Below are 26,176 nucleotides of genomic sequence, written 5' to 3'. Positions count from 1 at the left end.
TTCACTTCTTAGCAACTGACATTTTAGAAGGGAAAACAGTTCTCTTTGCTATCCCATACCTTCTCTAGCTTAATTGTGGATTTAAAAGAGAAAATTTCCAAGCTTGTCCACCGATACAGTGATTCAGTGGGAATTATCTGTCATGCCTTGGTTTAGAACAGAAGTATGCAGACTCCTTTGCTCTCCATAATTCAGTGGTTAAATGCTAGATACCATTTAGTATTGCAAGACAAGCATAATTTGACTCATTTGTGTTTCATGTTTCTTCCCAAGTAAGCATAACTGCACCATTGTGGAAAGCCACCAAATGCATTTGTGGCAGCAAGTCGAATTGAACAACTCACTCTAAACCTTTCCTTTAAGGATAAGGGTCAAAATAAAGCATGAGATAGGGACAGACATGCTGAAAGGAGAAATAAGAAATGTTAACTAGGTTTAACTCTGGGGATATTTCTGGGTGCCTACCTTCTCCTGTTCACCTCCCTACTCAGTGGCCTTATCCCCCAGGCCTAAGGTTGGATTCTGAGGAGCAGTAAAAGCAGAGGGCTTCGAGGCACAACTTTGGAGTCAGACCTGGTTCAAATTCCAGTCTTGCCAGCTCTCTGGGTGTGTCTTCTGGAGCAAGTTCACTTGAAACTTGGCCTCTTTTGTCAGATGGGAACAATGGCATGTATCATAGAGAGACTGAATGCAAATATTTTCTGTATGGCGACAACCAGCCTGGGTGGAGCTGGGGGCTGCCCTCTCTGGTTGCGGGCACTCCTGACCGTGCCCCTCCCCGAGCCCTGTGTCAGCCGACACTTACCATTGGGCCCTATGGCACAGAGAATGATTTCTAACCAAGTGGGAAAACCACAAGGTCAACCAACAAGGAAGATGGGGTTGGAACCTATTTCTCAGTGGAAAATCCCCTGGCTGCGTATGGTCATTTAAGTGGCCTGTTGCACAGCCATGCGTGTGTAACCCCTGCCCTGTGGGAGTGGACAGGCACTACTGCAACGCCCCCAACCCAGGAAAGAGACCTGTCACCTTTTCTAGTCTCATTATGTTGGCTGTAAGCTCTCGGCACAGGACCTCCACATTTAACTGTACGTGTGACCCCGGGCTGGATGGTGCTGTCTGTCTGTAAGAACACAGAGAAGAATTACTGTGGGCAGGGATGGCAAAGAAAGAAGTGGAATGAACACATTTTACATTTATCTGACCAGAAAACTAGGTTATAATAGAAGACAGTGTGCATTTACCTTGTTCACATCAGAAAGGCCCTGCAGTAATCCTCAACTTCAGACTAGATGTTTAGGGGACTAAGTCTTCAAAGCTTAGCTGGAACTCTCTTAAGCTATTTTTGTTTAAGTGGCTACATTGCGCCTCAGCTTCTACACACAAATCAGACAATTATTCTCAAGCACACAGTTTCTTAGACTACTTTTACTAACTCCCGATACCCTCTCTCTGCCCACAACTGCACGCATTTGCAAGGCTTACTGCTCTTCTCAGTCATGTATGTACTGTTTACAGGAGAAGCAACCATTTACACTAGAACTTTCATAATGTTTAGGAATGTCTTTAATCAAACTTCTGTTGATGTGTGACTTTTGCAGTTCCTTCTTTGAGACCTGCGGTACCAACATAATTGCCCTTGTCTAGTAATATAACCGATGTATTCACTATTTACCACTTGACTGTTAAAGGCATGGGCTCTTACTCTGAGGTCCACTGGGGTCCTATACCAGCTAAAACTGTAGGAAATTTAGAGATGTGTGTAGTACATTTTCCCAGAGAGCTGCTCTAAAACCATTGATTAGATTTTCATGTTAAGGTTAAGAACCATGGTCTGTATCTCCTTTCTATTTCTTGGTTGTAATTTAATTTTAGATGTGAAGTTTTTAGATGGCATTGACTGGTCTAATTTATTTTACATAGGATCCATTTTTGAGACATAGGTACTTGGTAACTTATCGATGATTATCTAAATATTAAGAAAGCAATCAGATGTTTTTCACTGAGTAGTTCTGAAACAGTTTTTTCTTTGTCCTTGATCCATAGTATCAAAATCTTAGATCCCAAAAAGGAAACTGAATCTAAACCTTCTGATTTCTAAACGAGGTATCTGAGACCCAGAGTACTGATTTATCCACACGGAATTCTGACAATCCAGACCTTCCCGTCATGGGTATTCCCTGACCTCATATAATATGTGATCTTTGTGATTTTCCCTTTAAATGGTTGTTCTTCAAATTGTATCTCCTCCTGGATTGATTATTTAAATAGTAGAATAAGTATTCCATTTGCTTTCTATTAGTGGAGTTTCCCCCTCATCATCATGGTTAATTAAATGATAACAGGACATGAGGTACATTTTCCTAATAAAATCAACCCCTTATATGGTAGTGAACTAATAGTTTGCAATAATGTAGAGCTATCTCCTAGCTTTAAGTGTATTATTAACATTTTGAACAACACGTGAGAGAGTAAGGGCAGGGTATGAATTTATCCCAAACCATTCATTAGACTTATTACTGTTTCAAATGTATATTTATGGTTCAGAAATAATCTGTGTACCGGCATTGCATAAGCCATAGAACAAGACTTTTAGGTGACTGTTAAGACTGTAAAGAAAGGCCCTAGAATTGTATAGCATAATAGTTCTCAAAGTGTAGACCCCAGGCCAGCACCAGAAATTTGGAGAACGGGCCCTGCAATCTGTTTTAACAAGCCATCCAGATGATTCTGATACACACTGAAAATATCCTGACTCACTTCTCCGCTGTTCCTTGTAAGCAACCACTGGTGACTAGGTTTTTGCAGTCATATAGACCTGAAACCTGATTCTGTTAAAATTATTTCTCTGAGTCTCAGTTTCTTCATCTGTAAAATGGGAATAATAGCTATCTTATAAGGTTATGGTGAAGTTATGAGAGGAAACTGTATCTGTGTAAAAGATCTACTGTAATAGATCTCTAGCACACAGTACTTACTCTGTAAAGAAATATCTCTACTTTTAAAACTTCAGGTAAAAGTATGCTCTAAACATGGAATACTTTATTTTACTTTTTAGAGAATGTGTCAAAATCCTCATGTAAATGGGTTTAAAGGAAAGACCACTATGGCAATAGATTTAATTAGGTTAGGCATGTTAAAAATACATGGTAGAAAATACGTGGTAGAAAATCTTCACAGACACATTCAACTAATTACTAGTCTCATGGATCTTTATAGTGGTCAAGAGTTTTGTAAATAAGTGAGTTCATACAAAGAGTTATATATGATGAAATGTGCTGAGTTACTTGAATTGCTTCTTTTCTATGAACGTCTTTTGACTCATTGCCATTGTACGAAGATAAACTTGACTATCTTAATAAATGGGCCAAGGTCACAACTGAGTCTTAGGATAAGAGAACAAGATAATGTAAAATTAGGCTTGTTTCTTGCCTTATCACTGGCGACACTATAGCAACTCAAGAACATGAAGAGTCAGGTCATTTCTTTCCATATATACACTTAACAGAATGTCTCATACACAATGTATCCTCAATTAATGCTTGCTAAGAAGGATGCCAAGCTCAGGTCAAACATTATACTAATGTGAACAGCAAGCAGAAGACAGCACTGGAGGGAAGTGTCTTACTCAGTCTGATGGGTGTCCACAATGGAGGTTAGTGACCCCAGCCGCTCCTCCAGAGAATTAATTCTGTATCTCATGTAGAAGGTCGAGATGATTAGTGCACAGACACTGGAAAGGGATAAAAGAGAAATTCCCAATAGGTTAGTGGCCAGGACCTGACTGATGTTCATAAAACAGTAACCTCAGAGGCAACACTGTACATTTGAGGCAAGGTATTTTCCAAAATAACTTGGCTACAGAGACTTCAAAAGTCTTTTTCCAACAGACTGATGCTTGCACTAAACTTTAGAACTAGAAGGATATTTAAAATTCTCTATTTCCTCAATTTACAAATAATGGCATTTCAGTAGTCTCGCTCAAGGCCAGCCAATGTAGATTCCCGAGCTGGTGCCCATTCCTCCCACCAGGTACTGTCGAAGGCCCTGGCCAGCGAGTGTCCAGTCTTGTGACTCACATTCTCTGCTTTACCTGGAAACCAAACTGCAGATCCTCCTTGGTTCTGAGGAACAGCCTAGAACTGGGTCAGGTTATTTTCAGAAGAACAACTGGCTAGAAGCTACAGGCTAGTTACAGGCTAGAAGCTGAGAGGGAACTTAAAAAAGTCAATGCCTAAGTTTTCAATAAAGGGGATGACATTTTCAAGTTGTTTTGGTCTCTATCCAGAGGACACGGGATAGATGGAAAAATAAACATGAACAAAGATGCTGCATAATCCAGGAAACAATTTCCTAACTAAGAGTATCTACTTAGAACTTAGTCTTCTGCTGGATTTGGCATATTTTGCTTTTCCTTCCTTCCTTCCCACTATTTACTTAAATAAGAAGGGGATGAATATGAAAAGGTGACCGAAGTTTAAGAAAAAAGGTATTGAAGTAGGAGACAAAAATTTCCCCCTAAAAGATTTGGGTCATATTAGAGGCAACTGAGATTCACAATGGCTCTTGGTAACGTGATGACATTATTCCTGTAGTGAAATGAATCATTAAGTCATTCATAATAAACACACTTACTTACACAATTGCATAGAATATAAGAATATGGTGGAGAGTCGGACATTTCTGAGACTTTACTCTGGGTATGATTCCAATGGTTTCTGACTGACCTGTTGGGTGGAAAACAAAAAGCTTCTGTTTAAAAATGATAACACATCTCCTTCGCGCAGCAGTATCCCTATAGGGAAGAAGTACTTGAGAGACAGAATTATTTCCAGGTAATAAAAATCAGAGGAAATACTAACCAAAGCCTTTGCTTCTCATTTTAACCAGTAGTTACAATTCCTTCCCACATGTTGCATTCAATACATATCTATTGAGAGCCTTCTCTGTGCCAAGCATTGCGATGGAGTGACTGGTGAACAATACAGACCCCATCCTTGATCTCCTACCAGTACAACCGGTAAGCAGTTGTTATAATAATCAGTAAATAATAATAAAATAACGTGAGTTTTACTGGTAATTTTTGAATCACAACCTCAAAGTATTCAGAATAATGAAAGGTCTTCCACGAAGGCTGTTCACCTTTGTATGCCCCACAGTAAAGCATGGAACTGGGTACGGTTTGTTGAGTGAATAAACGAATTAACATGCCAAGACCTACAGCAGGAAGGGAGGGGGAGGGAATAGCAAAGGCAGTCATAAAGTGAAACATGAGGGCCCTTTAAAAATTACAGGCAGATGCCCACCCCTGCCCCCCAAGTAATCCATTCCTTACCATGCCCAGGGAGACTCTTGGCTTTTCCTTCAGGCACTCTGTTCACAAGGGCATCTGCCCGAGTTGGTTTTGCTTCTCCCTTGGAGACATTCAGAACTGTCTGGGATTCTGTCACATGGAAATCTACCAAGATGAAACGGGGCTGGGTAAGCTTTCTCCCCAGTGCGTTTAAACACATAGGATCAACCACAAAGCAAATCAATCCCTTAATATGCATAATCGCCAAAGAATATAAATGGATCTTCTTACAAGCTGGTTGAGTGGTTTGGGGATGAAATCCAATGTTCAAGCAAATAAAAAATAAAATGATATAAGGGCAGTCTGTCCTTATCCCACTGACTCATGGGGACGACTTCAGCTATAATAATTAATAATATTACTAAAGAAGAGGTAAGAAAATACTGCATGTTTCTGCCTTTCAACCACTCCAATATTATGTCTATTTAAGACTTTTTTTTTTCTTTTTTGTCACACCATGTGGCTTGTGGGATTTTAGTTCACCGACCAGGGACTGAACCTGGGTCCTCGGCAGTGAGAGCGTGGAGCCCTAACCACTGGACCGCCAGGGAATTCCCAAAGAGACATTTGTTAAATGCGTACTACCACATAGGCAACTCCTTTTCCTTGAACTTTCAAACTACCCTTTGTTTAGAGTCCCTTCCTAATTGTTAGCTCAGAAGGTGTGTTGTTTTTTGGTTGTTTTTGGCTTTTGGTTGAGCTAAGGATGTTTTGTGGAGAATTAAATTTCAGTAAAGATACAGAAATCTCCCAGACCTCGAGAGTTCTCAGATTCAGGAGTCTGGGATCCAGAACTGCTGTATCCTTCCATGTCTTGCCTTCTTTGCCGTACCACTCCATCCAAATCTGAGAATTCGTCGTTGAAATCCTGAGGGGAAATAATGAAATGAAGAGAGAGGCCCATTTTCCTTTATTCAACAGACAGAACTTTGTAACCTCCAGGCCTTTCACTTAGGCCTGACCTATAAAAAATGGAAAAGAAGGAAGGATTACCCCATACTACGGGGTTTCCTCAACAGATCACAGAGTATCTGGTTACTGATTTTTTTGGGCAGTTAGAATTCTGTTAACAAACAGTGGCCAACTCGTTTGAAATAACAAATGTCTAGGAAAAAAACTGGGATGCTGTTGTTTGAAAAGCTTCTAGGGTAAAGCTAGAGAAGTCTCATTAGCATTTTGTAATGAGAAAACGTGACCAAAACAGACATACACAAGGCAAATAAGTAGCTAGAAAGTTCTAGATGCATGTTCTAAATGCAGAGAAAGGTTTTCTCAAATTATAGTTTTAAAAAGGTATTGGAAATAGAAAAGGGAAAATGGCTTTAGCAAATTAGACACCGAAAGGAAAATTTTAGCTTTTTTCTTCCCTCAAACAAATCAAAACAGGGTCAGTAACATTACTTCTAAATGACAAAAGGGTGAGACAGGAGTGAGGAGTCGGGGAAAAGGCAGGATGTTTTTACTGTGTATCCCACTTGTTCCCCAAAGTGCTTAGGAAATGAAGAGACAAGACGCGTCACTAAAATGTCGCGGTGAAGGCACAATTCGGCGAGCTTTTCACAATTTATTTAGCTCCAAGTGAAGAAGAGGAGACATATCTTGTAAGCAAATTACCAACCTTTCACCTTCAACTAGCTGTCTCTTGATCATTTCAATAGTCATTTCAATGTCATGCAAGAATTTATAGGGGAAGGAAAATTTTAAAATTCAAGTCTCCTCAATTTAATAATTAATTGAACACCTACTACAGATCAGGCAGTATGCAAAGCTCCAAACACATATGACTGCGCCTGATCTCCACAGCCACGTCAGGGGCCTGGCATTTTACTGGGTGAGGAAGCTGAGTCAGAGCGGTTAAAGAGCTTGCCCCATGGCATAGCTCAGCTGGGTGGAACTCAGATTCGAAACCATGTTTGAGGGATTCCAAATCATAAGTGTTTCATTCTATTTTGTACTGTTTCTCACTATTTTTTAAGGTAGATTTTTTTTTTCAAAAAATTGAGATAAAACCCACCAGTTTAAGTATACAAATGTAGTGGTTTTTAGAATAATTACATTGTTGTACAACCATCACCACTGTCTTATTTCACAATACGTCCATCTCCCCCCAGAAAGAAGCCCTTTACCCGTTAGCATTCACTCCCAATCCCGTCCCTTGGCAACCACAAATGCATTTTCTGCCCATATGGATTTGTCTGTTCTGGACATTTCATATACATGGAATCATGCAACATGTGGCCTTTTGCGTCTGCCTTCTTCCACTAAGCATAATGTGTTCAAGGTTCATCCATGTTGTATTATGTATCAGTAGTTCTTCATTTTTATGGTCAAATAATATTTCTCTGTATGGATATATTACATTTTATTTATCCATTTATCAGCTGATGGCTATCAGGGTTGCTTCCACTTTTTGGCTATGATGTATAATGCAGCTATGAACATTCTGGTTTAAGTTTTTGTGTGAACACGTTTTCAATCCCTATACTTTTTTTTTTTTTTTTTTTCTGGTACGCGGGCCTCTCACTGCTGTGGCCTCTCCCGTTGCCGAGCACAGGCTCCGGACGCGCAGGCCCAGTGGCCATGGCTCACGGGCCCAGCCGCTCCGCAGCACCTGGGATCTTCCCGGACCGGGGCACGAACCCGCGTCCCCTGCATCGGCAGGCGGGCTCTCAACCACTGCGCCACCAGGGAAGCCCAATCCCTATACTTTTTAACAGCTCTCAAAAAAAAAAAAAAAGATTTGTAGGGCTTCCCTGGTGGCGCAGTGGTTAGAAATCCACCTGCCAATGCGGGGGACACGGGTTCGAGCCCTGGTCCGGGAAGATCCCACATGCCACGGAGCAACTAAGCCCGTGCACCACAACTACTGAGTCTGCGCTCTAGAGCCCATGCGCCACAACTACTGAAGCCTGCGCGCCTAGAGCCCGTGCTCCACAACAAGAGAAGCCACCACAATGAGGAGCCCATGCACCTCAATGAAGAGTAGCCCCCGCTCACTGCAACTAGACAAGGCCTGTGCGCAGCGACGAAGACCCAACGCGGCCAAAAATAAATAAAGTTAAAAAAAAAAAATTGTAGATGTTGAAACTCTGGGCTCATACTGCTTCACCAAAGGTATTAAAACGTTTAACGATTATCAATTTGGGAACAACCATTTGAACAACACGGCTAGGACTCTCTTGGGCTTGCATGATACCATCACAGGTATAAATCTTGTACAAATCAGGGGAGCTACTTCCCGTTCGAGATTTACTCTGTAGTCAGAAAGTCTAAGGGAATCAAAGAATCTCTACCTCTTGGGCATTACAGCTTTCTTCTTTTACAGTTATTTCTGGGTATCCCTCATCTTCTCTACTAAGCTGTAAAGACTTTGAAGGCAAGAACTAGTTTTGATTTTTCCTGGTGTCCTTATGGGTACACTAGCATGGTGCCTTGAACATAGAAGGCATTCAACGACTTGTGGGATGAATCATGCCCTACCTAAATAGACTGGTGAATCCCTCTAAAACAATGCTGACAGACAAACAGAGCAAGATTTGCTGAATACCTCCATGGACCAGTAACTGGCTAAAACAGCGCACTATCATGTTTCTTTTCTTTTGCAGGATGACTCTTTAATTACCTGAAAAAGTTGATGACCTCCTATGGCCCCCTCTTCTTCAGGACAGAAATGCCCTGTTTCTTCAACCTTGCCTCCAATACTGTGGTCCTAAGTTCCTCCTGCACCCTGGTCATGGTGTAAGGAGAAGTGTGATTGTGGGACCTACTCACTTTCTTTTGCATTTAGATAGTTATGTAGGCAACTCACCAGAGGCAGAGATGAAGGGCGGTCTGCCTGGAAACTGTTTTCAAGAGAAGATGGATTGGGACTGTTGCCAGTACTTGTATTCTGAAATTATCGAAACAAAATTAGTTTTACAAAATGAAAAAACCAGATCAACTACAAAACCATAAGAAATACAGAAGAGAGACAGCAATTGAGGCTCAGAGATGTTGTACTTACTTCTAAATGTCCACACACAGATTTTAGTAGTTTGTAAGTTGAATCTCTGGAGAGTAAGGAGACAAATATGTACTGAAAAACAAAATAATAATTATTTAATTATTAACAGATACTGCTCGACTAGAAGTGAGTGTTTAGAGTTAAAAAATTTATCTGTATATTTTGTCATTTTCAAACACCATAGACTATATTCTATACCAAGTCTATATTCTCATTCCGCTCAGCCTCACATTCAGTTTTTATTGCATTCCTGGAATAAAGTGAATATATTCTCCCACAATAGCAACAAAACTCTCAAACCCAACTTAAATAATACAGAAATGTAGAGCAAAATGAAATCTCCGGTGCTCTGACATAGGTGCCCCAAACAAGCATGGATGGAAAAGACCTGGATAGTAAAGAAAGGCCAGTTGTATTCGCCAGGTCCTCTTTTAAGCCTCGCCCCCCTTTTAGAAGGTATTTAACAATTCCCAAGGGTCTGCTTTCTCTGCTCTGACCTAGATTTCCATTGAAAATGTCCCAGCCACTCTAAAAGGCTCATTCTTTTTCAAGCCACTTCCAGATTCTTTCTTGTACAAATATGGAGATTTTCTGGTGAATGCTTATAAATAAGTTATGGGAAAGAAGTCAAGTCAGAGCTAGACAAGTAATTTGGAGACAAATAACACAGGGAAAAATGATTTTACCATAAACCACACGTAGAGAAATAAAAAAGTTCACACTTTTTCCATCTATTTGAGCCACAGCATCTTTTCACACCCCCTTTCCAAAGTTTGTGATTACCCTCTCGTGCATTCCCATGAGAGAAACTGATACACTTTCCGAGCAAATACTGTATTGCAAAGTAGTTAACATTACGGGTTCTGGCATTAAGACAGACCGGGTTGCAAATTTTGGCTCTGTTACCTACCAAGTGGGTGACACTGGGCAAACTCTTAGTTTCAGTTTTCTTAACAGTCCCCATCCCTTACAGTATGGTAGTGTGGAATAAACGTGTAAATATAAGGAAAGCATTTTGTGTACTCCTGGTAAGAAGTACCTGATGCTTGTTAGCCATTCGTATTAAAAAAAAAAAATCTAGAAACAGATATTAACATATTTCCTAGCTCATCAGAATAGCCTCTTTTAATCTTTCCTTCTTTCTCCTTCCCCCTTTAAGTTATTCAGTATGATTAGAAATGAAATGTAGCTTTTATGCTTTCATCAAAATAGTACGTAAAATATTTAAAAATAAGTTCAAGTGAAACACGAGTAACCAAACTATTCTACTCTTTCTCTCTTGCCAAGGTGAAACACACATCGCTCTCCATGCAAATATTTCAGGTTGCCCATGTCTGGGGTAGCCCAACAGTCAATGACAGCTCCAGAACTTCTGTATTGAAGAGGGGTAGTTAAGGCAACCTGGAGGCAAAGAGGGCCTAGGAACTGGTCCTCAAGCTGAACTTGAATAGCAAGCCCAAGTTTTACATCTTTAGGTTGGCTCTGGGGAGGCACCAATGGAGGTTATGGGGAGGCTGGCCAACCCCGCCCCAGGGACTCCTCATATCGCCCTGCCGCACCCTGTGAATAAGGTGGTGGTGATGGTGGCATTTTAAATAATAATAAAGAAATGAAATATATCCCTGTAGCCTGACCTGACCTAACAGATGTTAGGGAAAAGGAAGTTGGGAAAGAATTTTACTTTTTTGACTTTGGTCAAGTAAGTATAATGAAGTCAGCAGGAAATTCAAAATTGGCAACTATTACATTAGAATAAATCACTTTGTCAGGGGAAACAACACTACACAAATGTCTAAAGGCTGTGATTTCAAAAATTAGTCTTACAGAGTAACTCCTGATTCATGGTATTATGGTTCAGGGTCTTGGTCCTCCACAAGAAGCCCCTAAGGCAATGAAACCCAGAGTAGGACAAAGCAGCGTGCCCGCGCCTGCTGCGTACTTACCCTGTCTGTGACTGTCGCTATAATCAGGGCATTTGGCACCAGAAGGGCAGTTTTGGTTTTCTTTATCAGGGTTACCGAGAAAGCCGGAATAGAGATCTGAAACAGAATCACTGAGTTAACATGGGTTCAGCCTTCACAGAGCAGGACTCCAAATCTTCATGTTAAAGGAAAAATAAAAAAAGATAAAACCAGCAGCAAGCTCTCCAGCCTCCATGAAGAAAAGTGAATCTTAGAAGAGTGTCACCGAGGTCGTCTGGATCATCAAGTCTACAGAAGGGTTTGGTGGGAAACCTGGGACATGTGAATAGAATGCAAAATGTACAGCCATTTTAAAGGTAATCCCAAGGCTCTAAAGAAGTTACATGCTTGTGGTCATCTACTTTGAGCTCATCTCCACACACCCTGCTCTCTTCTGTCCTTGGGGAAAAAGCTGAAAAGCACTGGTATAGTAGACCCATTTTTGAACAGGAAGTCTGGGGCCCGAATTCTCAGTTCTATTACTATCCATATGACTTATTCAACCTTGTAAGCTATCCTTTCTTGGCCTTGGTTTCCTGACTTATAAAATAGAGACAGTCTTACCTATTTCCCAGGATTTTCTGTGGATTAAATGAGATAATAGATAGAAAATGCCTAGCACTCAATAAAAATGTCATTCATTTCCTCATCTGTCTCATAAAAAAGAGGATGGGTGAAACACAAGCACCCTTAAGTTCTTTTCTGGCTCAAACAATAAAGAATAACAACAATGACAATTACAGCAGCTACCATTATGAATACCTATTTACCAGATGACAATTTCATTTAAATATGACAGTCCTATAATGTAGACATTCTAAGAGATAAGGATGTTTGTTTAGAGAGGTATATGACTTTCTCAAGGTCATAAATAAGTTACAAACATAGAATTTCAACCAATCTGATCCAAAATAGGGGTTCTTTCTCATACAAGGTACTGCAAGAATGTACCAGATGCCGCAAAGAATAGTAGATGTTCCTGATATTTTTATGTTACAGCGCTTCAACCAGGTTTGATCTCAAAGGAAAATGGATCACATCACTTTGATCCCTGAAAAGAGTCACCCCCACTCCTAGTAAAAAGAAAAGGGCCTGAATCCCTCCACAGGTGCACACACTCACATGAACATACATTTTGTAAAAATGCTTCACATATTCTGAAAGAGATCAACAAGGTCAGTGGGGAAGAGGAGGGGCTTATGTTAGTACTGCCAGCTTGAAGGACCAAAACTAAGCTTTCAATTTTCTTACATTTTAATTTAGAATGTTTGCATTCATATTTAGGTTTATGAGATGGAGTTGTTCTACTGCCCCTCCAAGTTCCTGATGGGAAGACTATGAAGAATGAGGGGCTAATCTAAATTAGACACTAAAGAAAAAAATCTATTTTGCCAAAGAACTCTACCCACGAAACTTTTGAAGTTGGGGAGATAATTCAGAAGTGATAAATTGGGATTACTTTGGGAAAAAGAATTTAAGATCTTCCAAGATAGATGATGATATAAAAATGAGCCTAATTTCGTTTCTCACCAGCAACACAAACACACAGTGATAAGGGGCTATAAATTTGGATTTTTGCAGAATGTAAGGCATGGAAGAGAAACTCCTTAAGAAGGAGTTTCTCTCAATTGCTTCATGAGTATAAGTGACAACTAGATAACATTTGAGAAATAAAGCATGAATCACTTCTCTGTTTGAGCCTAGATGCAATGTGATACATGCCTTTAATTTTACTAGCATCTAAAAATACAAACAGGGCTTCCCTGGTGGCGCAGTGGTTGGGAGTCCGCCTGCCGATGCAGGGGACACGGGTTCGTGCCCCGGTCCGGGAAGATCCCACATGCCGCGGAGCGGCTGGGCCCGTGAGCCATGGCCGCTGAGCCTGCGCGTCCGGAGCCTGTGCCCCACAACGGGAGAGGCCACAGCAGTGGGAGGCCCGCGTACCGCAAAAAAATAAATAAATAAAATAAATAAAAAATAAAATACAAACAGGCTGAGGAAAAGGTTCTGATTAAAGTTACACTTTAGGGTGCTTAGAAAATTCCCCTTCCTAGAGCAGATTGCTTGCTTGTTTTTAGTTCACATTTGATCATGTTGGACCAAGGTCTGTTGGCAGTGAGCAAATTCTGCCACAGAGCTGAAGCCCACATCTCCTTGACACCATCCTCAGTGGGTAAGGAATGTGCAAGTCACTATCATGGTTCTTATATCTTCCCACCCCCTCTTGTCTCTTAGATTAGATACAGCACATGCAAAAGCAATCCCACATGTCCTTGTCTTTAAAAAACCAGGTCACTCCTTTTAGCCTTTTTTGGTCAGTTCTTTCTTAGGCAGAGATAGGATTTTGAAACCATTGCTAGAATCATTATTAGCTTGAAATCACTTACTGGCTTTGTGAATTCCCCATCCTTTAACAAAGGCTAATTTTTTTTAAAAATTATTTTACTTATTTATTTTTTGGCTGTGTTGGGTCTTCATTACTGCGTGTGGGCTTTCTCTAGTTGTGGTGAGCGTGGGCTACTCTTCGTTGCGGTGCGCAGGCTTCTCATTGTCGTGGCTTCTCTTGTTGCAGAGCATGGGCTGTAGGCATGCAGACTTCGGTAGTTGCAGCACACGGGCTCAGTAGATGTGGCTCGCAGGCTCTAGAGCTCAGGCTCAGTAGTTGTGGCGCACGGGCTTAGTTGCTCCACGGCATGTGGGATCTTCCTGGTCCAGGGCTCGAACCCATGTCCCCTGCATTGGCAGGCGGATTCTTAACCACTGTGCCACCAGGGAAGCCCAAGGCTAATTCTTTGTTCACTACTGTTTTCAACCCCTGCTGCTTTGGTCAGAGGTGTTGGCTCTCTCTATTCCTGAGAATTGTCTTTATCCCACGGAACTGGAGATCAGTACTACCCAGTTCCCTTCCCCACTTCATGAACAACTGCTTATAATCCAGAAATCTAGAAATATGGTGCAATACTATTCAATATTGCTTTGCATTATACTGATTCAAATAATACTGTGAATCTAAACTATGTTTATCTAAACATAACTCTGTACAATAAAAATTACGTTTGACGTTAGTCTGCTGACTCAAAACCAAAATAAAGAATTTCCATTATATTTGTTAAGTGGTCTTTATTTATAAGACTGCCAGTGGTTTTAGGGAGAATATTTAAATAAAACATATCTACCAGTCAAAACAAAAGTTTTTAATCAGCAACTTCAAGAGTATAAAAGCTGCTTATTCATAATCACGAATCAGAATGATTAAAATCTTACTGAGGGCTTCCCTGGTGGCACAGTGGTTGAGAATCCACCTGCTGATGCAGGGGACACGGGTTCGTGCCCCGGTGTGGGAAGATCCCACATGCCGCGGAGCGGATAGGCCCGTGAGCCATGGCCGCTGAGCCTGCACATCCGGAGCCTGTGCTCCGCAACGGGAGAGGCCACAACAGTGAGAGGCCCGCGTACCGCAAACAAACAAACAAAAACTCACTGAGGTCACGCAAACCCCAGGTGTTTCTCTGCTACTTTGTTCTGGTGGCCTGACTGAACTGTGTGATGTGACATCACAGCTCAAAGGGAAAGAATGTCAGTGGGGTGGAATTAGTTTTTCCCTTCTCATGCCAAAGTCCCAAGGGCCTCGTTTTAGAAGGCGGTGCCCTGGGAAAACTGCCAACTTCTTCAGGCTATCCTCCTTAAAGGCTCAGGTATCGTGGGCCTCTGCTCCCCCAAATCTGTGTTTAGTGAGAAGGAAAAGATGTCCGTGTTCACCGGGGACTGAGGGTATGTTACTCCCCCAGACCAGGCCTAAAATGCTCCAAATCCTGCTCATTTTGTGCTGGTGACAAAGTGAGCTCTAGTAAGTATCTTATTTATAGGCCTGTTTGCCTAGATATCTCTGATGGTAACTGTGAATATGGTGTAAAATTCAGATTTCTTTAAAGAATTGTTTTGGGTTTAATGTATGTCTTTGAAACAAATTATGACATTCTCCATATGAAAAACTTTAAGAGTGTACTGGTGACATCTTGGTAAAAAGGATTTAAGGTAGGATTGTGGGAGATATATATATATATATATATATATATATATATATATAAGGAAATGAATGAGAGAGTGCTGTTTAGGGAAAAAGGGAAGTTTGGGTTATCTAGAGGCATTTAGAACCTGAAGTATTTGGAACTATAGTAAAGGAAACTTGGTATAAAGGAATAATAATGACACATATTTATAGACATTGCTACATTTAAAACAATTAATAGTCACAATATATAAGAAAATGCAGGATTAGCTTTCTTTCTGAAAAATTATACCAACCTTAGTGTCTTTTCCAAAGACCTTGGAATGAAAACAAATCCAGTTTTCTGATACAAAGAGCTTCCCCTGGTATAATATTTCTTTCTGTAGAGCACAGGTAAAACCTGGGAAAATATATACAGGTATAACATCATTTAGAATTTCCATTTAAAATGAAAATTGTGTATATATGTTGGTGACTCAGAGATGCGCAGAGATAATACACTCACATGCTCAAAAGATCTCTCACCTCTTTTTCAGTCATCTTTAGTAGAATAAAGCTATGGAGATGAGAGTTTGTTTTTTAATTCCAAATCTTACAAACTTCAGTATAAACATCAAAATGGAAAGGCAAGGGGCTTCCCTGGTGGCGCAGTGGTTGAGAGTCCGCCTGCCAATGCAGGGGACACGGGTTCGTGCCCCGGTCCAGGAAGATCCCACATGCCGTGGAGCGGCTGGGCCCATGAGCCATGGCCGCTGAGCCTGCGCATCCGGAGCCTGTGCTCCGCAACGGGAGAGGCCACAACAGTGAGAGGCCCGCGTATCGGGGGAAAAAAAAAAAAAAAAATCTCCTCTCTTTGGGAAGGTGTGGGGAAGGTGTGTCATCCTTGTGCTAATGTTGGCACTGCTGCCCTTTCTACCCTGGTATGGTCACTAATGACTCCTTTTGAAATAGATGGTCTCATTGTGGGGAGAGCACATGACCCACACCTTCCTGTTTGGAGATGGTGGGAGGAAGCCAGCATGCTGCCTTAGCATTTGTGTACTGAGGGAAGCTGGAATGGAACCCTGGGCCCCAGATGCGCTCAGCGGAGTAGAGCAGGTGCTGAACATCGTGCTGGGCCAGGCGTTTAGGTGTGACCACTGAGCCCTGCACAGCACAGGGGTTGACATGTCTGTCCACCTAGGTCTGTGTTTTCTTCTAGTGGCCTCTCTTGCTCTGGTCTTATTATCTTAAATCTCAGCACGATCCAATCACAACACATTTCAGCAGTGAGTATGCAAGGCGAGGACATTCTGGAATCCCCTTGGATGGTTCCATATCACGTGGAGGAGGTCACTTTCCCATTCTACTCCCTTATCTTTCAAGGTGCTGGGTGAAAGCTGAGTGAGGTCGGTGTTATTGTTACATCATGACTTTCAGAAACCTATTCCCCTTGGTGATTCAGTCCCCAGACTCTTTCTTCTCCCAAACCAATTAGCATCTTTTCAAAGTCAACCAAGTCAGAACTTACTTTGCCTCAGGGGTTCCTCAGTGGGGACATCCAGAAACAGCTTGTGGAAGTGCATGTTTGCCTTGTCCTACAAGGACGACAAAACACAGGCATCACCGCTCTTGTTCTTCTCAAACATCACGAATTTTAACTTCAATCTAAATTATGTAACAAATCTCCCCACCCTTAACAGAGAATCTTAGGAGTTCATTCTCCCTGATCTTATAGTCCCCAACCCAACCCTTCAGTGAAAAACAGTGGAAGGCAGGGCACAAAGGTTTCATTTTCCAACAAGATTAGTGACTTGCTGACTGGACATATATATATCTATAATTGTGAAGTAGCTGGTGGTCAGCCTTCTGCAGAAGTGGCTGGACAAGGATGTCCCTAATAAGAAATGAGATAAAATTCTAAGAAATCTCACCAGGTAGTGGATCCCAGGGCACTAAAGGTCCCAGTGAGTACTCTCAGAAGAGGGTAGTGGTTAAAAGCCCTGTATCAGATTACCCTGAGTAAGTTTTAGCTGCACCTCTTTTTGTGGCACGTGATCCTGGCCTAGTTACTTAACCTCTCTGGGCCAGTTTTCTCTTCTGTGCCAATAGCTGCCTCAGACGGATGCCGTAAGGCTTAAATGGGGTAATACATCTCCGGTTTGTCACTGTGACTGTTACTGTTGTGAAGGTGTTCCCTTAACCAGTGTCAGGGGGAGGTGACAAGTAGGATTTCACACAAAAGACTTAACTCTCCAGGGCGGTAGAAGGCCCAAGAGTCTGAAATGCTGCAAATCACTTCATTTTCATCTGTTTCCACTTGTGACAACAATGTATAGACAGCAATTTACAGTTTGTAAAATGCTTTAACAAAACACCACTCCCAGCCCCACAGTAACCTGGGAACTGATGTCAGTTCAGGACCCTGTGCCTCAGGGATACTGAGCGACTTAACTGGCTCCACACAGCTACTAAGAGGTAGAGCTGGGTCCTCCATCCACAGGACCACTTTTCTTCAAAAGCATCCTAGCAGGCAGAGTCTTATGAGCGGAACAGAGAGATACCACAAGTTGGCCCTTGATGATGCATTATCCAAACTAGGAGTAGTCTCAGTGGCAGAAATGGCCCTACTATTGCCATAAAGAAGAGCTTCAGACAGGTCATGCGTATGACAGATGGTCCCCTCAAGTCCACTCGTTTATAGATGAACACCTCACATAAAGTAGGTTAGCTCATGCTGCTTCCTTGGAGTACATCTTCCATCCAGAAAGTTTCCTTGATTAAAGCTAGGTGTTCTATCAGGGCTTTGCCGAGATCTTCTTTTTAATGGCTACAGTGAGCACTGGTTGCATGCTTGATTTAAAAATATCCTGGGCCATGGAGTCTTCAAAAATGTGAAATTAATAAAAATTAAAAAAAGGTAGGGACTGATCTAAATTAAAGGTGACATGACAAATAAATGCAATGCATGGTTCAACTGGATTCTAGAGAGGGGGAGCAAAAAGTCTTTATAAAGGACATTCACTACTGGGACAATTGTGGAAATCGAAAATGGATTTTATATTAGTAATATTTTTGTATATTTACTATTTAGTTAAATTTCTTGGGTGAGCCAACAGTTTCTTGTTCTAGTTCTTAGGAGATACATATTCAAGTATTTTAGGAGTGAAGTGTCAAAAAGCCCCAAACTGTTGGCCCCAGTAAGTATGTCATACTCTATGACACAGAACTGGGCTTTGTTACCCATCTGGGTGTATTTTGAAGCAGACCCCAAATTGCTTCCAAAGAAGAATCATGACCCTGTTCCCAGGTTTTCCTCCTCTGTGTGCAGTTGGGAAACCTATTCACACAGGTGCCTTATCACACTCTTTAATTGTAGTGCAAGGATGTCACACCTCTCCTGGTCTCCGCTAATTATTAGACAAGCACATGACTCTCAGTACTCACTGCCCCTCTGCATGTGCCGCATGGTCAGCTGTGAAATATAATGTTGAGGAAAGCTCGCCCGAGGGAACTGCAGCCGGTCCTTTCTTCCTGATTCTCTAAAATCTGTGCCTACCTTAGTCCTGACCCTTGCGTTCCCTCTTCCCATTGGCTTCAATGCTTCTGTCACCCTCTGAGACAATACACATTTCATTCCCAAATTACCTGGCTGGAAGATGAGGCCTTTTTCCTTTCAATCTTAGAGTCATTCTTGCTTTCTGTTTTACAGTCATTCTTCTCACTTGCTAAAGAGGCACCATCAAAACTGGATTTCGACCTGAGGAAAGAAAATCCAAGAAGTCCGTAAGATGAATTTTTTACGGTACCATTAATTGTATACAGTGTAATACATCTTGATTATTATACCAGCTCACAAGAAAGCCTGACATTGATTTTTCTCTTCTAGACATCGATAATCCCTCAGGACTCTAAGGACATGGTGTGGGAGACGGGGTGATTCCAGCAGGCGGGATCCCAAACTGAAGAAACCGTACCTTATGGAAGGGAGAAGTATCGATTGAGCTGTGAAAGTAATTATATCATCTCAAAAGTATTTTAAGCAGTATAAAGAGGAGTACTGGAGGCTGATTATTGAAACTGCAGCTATAGTTCAATCCAGAATTCTGTGAATACTTAACAAGTGTTAATTGAGAGAGGCGTAATGTTAAATGCCTCGGGGCGCACAAGACAGTCCTTATCCTTAAGGAAGCTGTGCGCATATCAAGCATCTTTTTAAAAAGGCAGTACATGATGTAGCATCAAAACAATACATATCATAGGCGTTAAGAGGTGGGATAGAGACAGTTAAACCCAACAGGAGGTAAGAGAAGACACCAGCAGGTCAGTGAGGGTTTAATACACTGACCCTAACAGGATGAGCAGGAATTGGGTATGGGGAAAAGAGAGACAGAACATCCCAGAGTGGGAAAATAGAAGTGAAATCAGAATAAAAAAAGAACATGTTTGGAAGTCCTTCCTCTGTTCTCATAAGGGCAGAGGTCAGAGCTCCTGGATTTCTTTCCAAGGTGATTCTAGTCCTGGCTCTTCATTTGAGTAGAATTTGCATCTTTAACCGTACTGCAAAACCCAGCCATTTCAAATTGGAATGCATGCATGACTTTTAGAGGTATACACATGGAAAAATTTTGTGATACAATTATGTAGATTTTTTTCTGTTTATTGGGGGGAAAAAATGGCACATGAAATTCATGATTCCACATAGGATTCTTTAGAATGAGGCTCAGTTAAAATAATGTTTGGTTCAAAGTGAATTTAAGAAGACTGTTAAGCAATTTGGATGGCATATGGGTGTGACAGAGGGACAGAAATGAAGTTAGAGAGACTTTGGACTCTGGCTTTCTCAGCTGTGAAGAGACTGACTATGTGATGTCCCAGGCCTCTGCTGCCCGCAACAGTTTTGAGTCCACAGTGCTCAAACCAGAGGCAAAATCTCTCTCATCAATTCAAGGCACAGAGATTTGGATTCAGCTACTGGCCACTGAACCAATTCACAGATATAAATTTCTTTAGAATTCTAGGAATTACTTTTTTAAAAAAACTATGAGTAGACATTTGTACTCTACTTGAAAATAAAATTGTTTTTACAAATGTCAAATTACCTATTATTTATACTAGCCACTAATTTGAATTTATCACCTCTACTGATTCAAATTAATAAATGTTAATGGTACTGTCAAGGCAATGATCAGACCTTTTGAAGAACAATGGACTGTAAGCAAATGTGACAAAAGGGCAGCTGTACCCTTGATGATTTCAAGAGATACAAGTAGAAGGGCTTGTCTGCACAGCATTGGCTCTGAGGTAGGGGTGGGAGGCATGCTTATTTACATGCATTATTTCTTTGTATCTTTTCAACTGGGTTAGTCTCACTTCATACAGATGACTATGAGCAGGACCTGAAACCTAGTGCAAAACATTTTTATTCAAAAATTCAGAATTGGGGCTTCCCTGGTGGCGCAGTGGTTGAGAGTCCGCCTGCCGATGCAGGGGACACGGGTTCATGCCCCGGTCTGGGAAGATCCCACATGCCACAGAGCGGCTGGGCCCATAAGCCATGGCCGCTGGACCTGCACGTCCAGAGCCTGTGCTCCACAACGGGAGAGACCACAACAGTGAGAGGCCCGCGTACCGCAAAAAAAAAAAAAAAAAAAAAAAAGTGAGATGCATCAAAACAGTCATGCAGAAAAGATGGAGACAGAATTGGGAGTGATAGTCAGAATAGAAAAATCTGGGGGCAGAGTGAAGACTTATGCTTGGTCCTGAGTGAGGTATAGATTTGCAGAGAAGCCGTGGGCTGGGTAGCCAGGAAGGAAGGGAAAAGCAGGAGTTATTTAATCATCCTTTAGCAGAGGACAAAAGACGTAGAAGGTAGGAGTTCCGACAGTTCTAATATGGGGAGGAGAGCTATTACTCCTCCACTTGGTGTGGATAAATGGCCACAGTTACCTGTAATTGATCACTGGCTTAACCGTTCTCTTTTAAGGGAAGAAAAGCAACTTGAAGTTCCTACTTCTTCCTTCCAAGTGAAAGCAAGCACATAATTGGTGCCCCTGAGAGTGACAGGGACCAGAGCTCCACATCTCAAACCGCCTGTCCCCTCACAGCCCCACGACCAAACTGAGCCCGGCTTCCAGCACCGGCCCCAGGAAATGGGCAGCCCAGGGAGATGTGCACACCCCGCCCGGGGATCCCAGGCAGGGTTTCCCTCCGCTCTTTTCCGTGGCTGCCAGGAAAGTGAGACAGCAGGTGTGCACACCCACAGGCCGAGCAGACAATCCAACCTGGGCAGCCTCAGCAGCAACCCTGGCAGCCTTTCCGGGTGCTTCTAACTCCATGCCAGAGAGGGGCCCACCCCGGCTTTATCATGTAGCAAAATCAGCGCTTTCAGAAAGGGGCAGAAATTCTGCAGAAGGCTGCAGTGGGAAGGAGAAGAGAGGCTGGCGGGAAGAGCTGAGAAAGGAAGGCAGGTGCCAGTGCCTGGATATCAAGGAAAAACACCCCACTTCTTTCTCAGGGGTGTCATCTGCTTGTAGGAGATCTTCACTGTTAACCATCACCATAAAACTAGAAACACCAGCTCCTCCCAGCAACCCCTCCTCCCCGAAAGGCCAAAAGAACAGAATCAAGGTGAGGACTCACCGCAGGGAAATGATTCTTTTCGGGTCTGCAGACTCGGTCTCGCTGGACAGAGCAGGGGAAAGGGCTGCTGGCGACCTGCAGACCTTCTTTTTCTCCTCCACACCATTCTCAGCCTCTGAGCTGGAGAAAACACTTCACCTTAGATATCCAGAGTGGGGAGGAGGGAAAAACGATGACGTGACCTCGCTTTCTGGAGAGTGGAATGATCTTCAATGCCCGGGACTGGCTGAAGTCAACAAGGACAGCGGTGCCCTTTCCATCCCTCCACCCCCTCAGCTGGTGCCCCAGGGGGTGGAGCTCTGGATCATGCTGCTCCAGATACACGTGCAGGTTTACGTGCAGGTAAATGTCCAACTTTGCAGGGACTTTCCGGCTCCCAGGTATGCGGCCCGTGGGCCTTGCGCTGCCTGGCTCTGCCCAGCCCAGCATGGAGGTGGAAGATCACCCAGAAGCTGGGAGGGCCCCTGACCTGTGCATGAGCTCACGTGCGGCCTCCTGCCAGCTGTGAGCCTTTCTGCTGGGCGCTCCCACCCCGTCTGTTTGCACTTACGTCACTTATCATCTTTTGTTGTAGCTATATAGGTCCTGGTTTGGGTGCTTGCTAATTTCACCAAGCGCTTCTCTCAGCAATTACACTCTCTAATCCGCACCACCACCCAGGCTAGGTGGGAATTATTACTCCCAGTTCACAGACTAGGAATCTGAGGCTCTCACATAGTGAATTTCTTGCCCGAGTTTGCAGAACTAGTACCTGTCTGAGTTGGGATTCAAACTCAGGTCTGCCCATCCGAGAGGCCTTTGTGTACATGCCCATTCTCATATTTTCTTTCTTCGCATCCATCCACCCCCCAGCCACGCATCTATCCTCCGAGCCCTCTTACTAGCTCTTCAGTGTGGGAGCCCCAGGCTGGGGAGAAGAATCTCATTGATTTTTATACTGACCACGAGGTCTAGGATAGTGCAGGTATATAATCGCACTCAGTAGGCTTTTGGAAAACTACGTCTGACCTTGGTGAAAAAGGGAGTAGAGGAGACAGTAAATCAGAGGGTCAGCACGCTGAACCATTAACAGATGGAGGATGGCCAGTGCAGTGGACACAGGTGAGCTCCCTCAGTCTCGGGATCAGGGGAAACCATTTCAACATGGAAGGAGAGGAAGGAATGTGGCCAGGGAGAACACAAGGTGGTAGCATGGATCAGACCTTCTTTGGTGTCAGCCTGCACAGCAGAGGACTCACAAAACACACTTTTAGACCATGAGAACTCCACGGTGGCTGAGTGTAAAGGAAGACAGCATTGCTGTGACAGTTTAGCTAATTTTAATCCTAACTGACCACCCATTTGGTATCTTCACCTGCAAAAAACCTCGCAGGCAGGAAATGTTATTGGTTACTTGAACCTTTGTGGTTGCTTGCTTACCACTTTTCACAGCGCATGGAAATTCCAGCCCACATTGGGAGTCCTACTGTCGTGTCAAAATCAAAACCAGGTATGTCTGACAAGGTATCCAAGTAATAATCCCTACGAGTGGTTGATACTCTCATTCTGCATTTCTCCTTTTCTAGGTAGGTTAACATCGGAGGACATAGGCCCAACCTTCTATTTCTTCAGTTCTTTTCAAAGTACTTAAAGTACTTATGTACATTAAAAGGACTCAGTACATAAGTGAATTGCATTATGTGATAAAAGGTACATGGAAAGCCTTGAAACATTAAAATGAAAACATGGCTTTGGTTTAAAATAGAAGATTTATTTTGTTTATTTATTTATTTATTTATATTTTTTTGTGGTATGCGGGCCTCTCACTGTTGTGGCCTCTCCCATTGTGGAGCACAGGCTCTGGACGCGCAGGCTCAGTGGCCATGGCTCACGGGCCCAGCCGCTCTGTGGCATGTGGGATCTTCCCAGACCGGGCACGAACCCGTGTCCCCTGCATCGGCAGGCGGACTCTCAACCACTGTGCCACCAGGGAAGCCCTAGAAGATTTATTTTAATATCAAATTTATGGACTCCAAGAATTTAATTTAATTTATGGACTCCAAGAATTATAGAACTGTTAAGGGCCCTTTGAGCACATCCCTGCCTTTTCCCTCTATCCCCCAAGACACACACATTACTCCTATTCTTCAAAAGCATAAGAAATCCACTCAAGTGAACTTATTTACAAAACAGAAACAGACTCACAGACATAGAAAATAAACTTACAGTTACTAAAGGGGATGGCAGTGGGGGCAGAGGGGTGGGTGGTGGAGATAAATTAGGAGTTTGGGATTAACAGATTCACACTACTATACATAAAATAAACAACACGCACCTACTGTACAGCACAGGAAACTATGTTCGGTATCTTGTAATAACCCATAATGGAAAAGAATCTGAAAAAGTACACATATATGTGTGTGTATATATATAGATATATCTCTGAATCACTTTGCTGTACACCTGAATCTAACACAACACTGTAAATTAACTATACTTCAAGGAAAAAAATGTTATAAAAAAAAGTAAATCAGAAAATCTCTTTAAAAAGTTTCCATAGGAGCCTTCATAGAAATGGGATACGGTGAGGACTGAGCTAATAATGGGAGTGTGCTTAGCTTTAACATGGATTGATTAGATTTAACAGTGTAGAGTGGCACAACCTTGTAAAAGCGATACTACAATTTGCATTTATTTCTAATGGGCCTCTGGCTAGACTTTGGGGTTGGCTGGGATCAGAGCCAGTTTGTTCTTAAGTTGAATTCATTCTGATGCTTGACAATCCACCACCCCCTTGTCCATTGGAGCCCTACTTCTAAAGGTCAGTATACCGTCTACTTGACACCCAACTAACACCTAACACCTACCTAACACCATACACAAAAGTAAACTCGGGGCTTCCCTGGTGGCGCAGTGGTTGAGAGTCCGCCTGCCGAAGCAGGGGACACGGGTTCGTGCCCCGGTCCGGGAGGATCCCACATGCTGCGGAGCGGCTGGGCCCGTGAGCCATGGCTGCTGAGCCTGCGCGTCCGGAGCCTGTGCTCCGCAACGGGAGAGGCCACAACAGTGAGAGGCCTGCGTACCGCAAAAAACAAAAATAAAAACAAAAACAACTCAAAATGGATTAAAGACCTAAATGGAAGACCAGACACTATAAAACTCTTAGAGGAAAACATAGGAAAAACAGTTTGACATAAACCACAGCAAGATCTTTTTTTACCCCCCTCCTAGAGTAATGAAAATAAAAACAAAATAAACAAATGGGACCTAATTAAACTTAAAAGCTTTTGCACAGCAAAGGAAATCATAAACAAGACGAAAAGACAACCCTCAGAATGGGAGGAAATAAATGCAAAGGAAGCAACAAAGGATTAATCTCCAAAATATACAAGCAGCACATGCAGCTCCATATCAAAAAAACAAACAACCCAATCCAAAAATGGGCAGAAGACCTAAATAGACATCTCTCCAAGGAGGACATACAGATGGCCAAGGGGCACATGAAAGGATGCTCAACATCACTAATTATTAGAGGAATGCAAATCAAAACTATAGTTAGTTATCACCTCACACCAGTCAGAATGGCCATCATCAAAAATCTACAAACAACAAATGCTGGAGAGGGTGTGGAGAAAAGGGAACCGTCTTACACTATTGGTGGGAATGTAAACTGATACAGCCACTATGGAGAACAGTATGGAGGTTCCTTAAAAAACTAAAAATACAACTACCATACGACACAGCAATGCCCCTACTGGGCATATACCCTGAGAAAACCATAACTCAGAAGGACACATGTACCCCAATGTTCACTGCAGCACTATTTACAATAGCCAAGACCTGGAAATAACCTAAATGTCCACAGACAGATGAATGGATAAAGAAGATGTGGCACATATGTACAATGGAATATTAGCCATAAAAAGGAACGAAATTGGGTCATTTGTAGAGGTGTGGATGGACCTACAGTCTGTCATACAGAGTGAACTAAGCCAGAAAGAGAAAAACAAATATCGTATATTAACGTGTATATGTGGAATCTAGAAAAATGGTACAGATGAACCTGTGTGCAGGGCAGGAACAAAGATGCAGATGTAGAGAATAGACATGTGGACACAGGGTGGGAAGGTGAGGGTGGGCCGAATTGGGAGATTAGGATTGACATACATACACTACTATGCATAAAATAGAGAGCTAGTGGGTACATGCTATAAAGCACAGGAAGCTCAGCTTGGTGCTCTGTGATGAGC

The 26,176-nt window shown here is 42.5% G+C and overlaps 1 protein-coding gene across 11 annotated transcripts in view; it reads right to left on the bottom strand.

The window, feature by feature from the left end:
- The window catches only part of GRAMD2B (GRAM domain containing 2B), a 71,170-nt gene that overhangs the window by 6,342 nt on the left and 38,652 nt on the right, over nt 1-26,176 (bottom strand). For 2 of the 11 annotated variants that reach the window (XM_089909247.1, XM_089909249.1), the window contains exons 2-15: nt 21,948-22,067; nt 19,163-19,282; nt 18,954-19,065; nt 16,837-16,903; nt 15,623-15,726; nt 11,300-11,395; nt 9,357-9,428; nt 9,162-9,242; nt 6,110-6,221; nt 5,336-5,458; nt 5,143-5,217; nt 4,640-4,727; nt 3,629-3,733; nt 1,030-1,123 (exon numbers count right to left, since the gene is read on the bottom strand). In XM_089909247.1, coding sequence (XP_089765373.1) covers nt 1,030-1,123; nt 3,629-3,733; nt 4,640-4,727; nt 5,143-5,217; nt 5,336-5,458; nt 6,110-6,221; nt 9,162-9,242; nt 9,357-9,428; nt 11,300-11,395; nt 15,623-15,726; nt 16,837-16,903; nt 18,954-19,065; nt 19,163-19,282; nt 21,948-22,067 — 1,369 coding nt within the window. The other 9 variants (XR_016392755.1, XR_016392756.1, XM_089909252.1 and 6 more) reach the window with 9 other exon arrangements.

Source organism: Delphinapterus leucas, chromosome 3 (assembly GCF_059928025.1).
Source record: "Delphinapterus leucas isolate spDelLeu-1000000601 "Yukka" chromosome 3, BTC_Dleu_Yukka2, whole genome shotgun sequence".
Classification (NCBI taxonomy): domain Eukaryota; kingdom Metazoa; phylum Chordata; class Mammalia; order Artiodactyla; family Monodontidae; genus Delphinapterus; species Delphinapterus leucas.
This window is presented reverse-complemented; position numbering and strand designations above follow the sequence as displayed.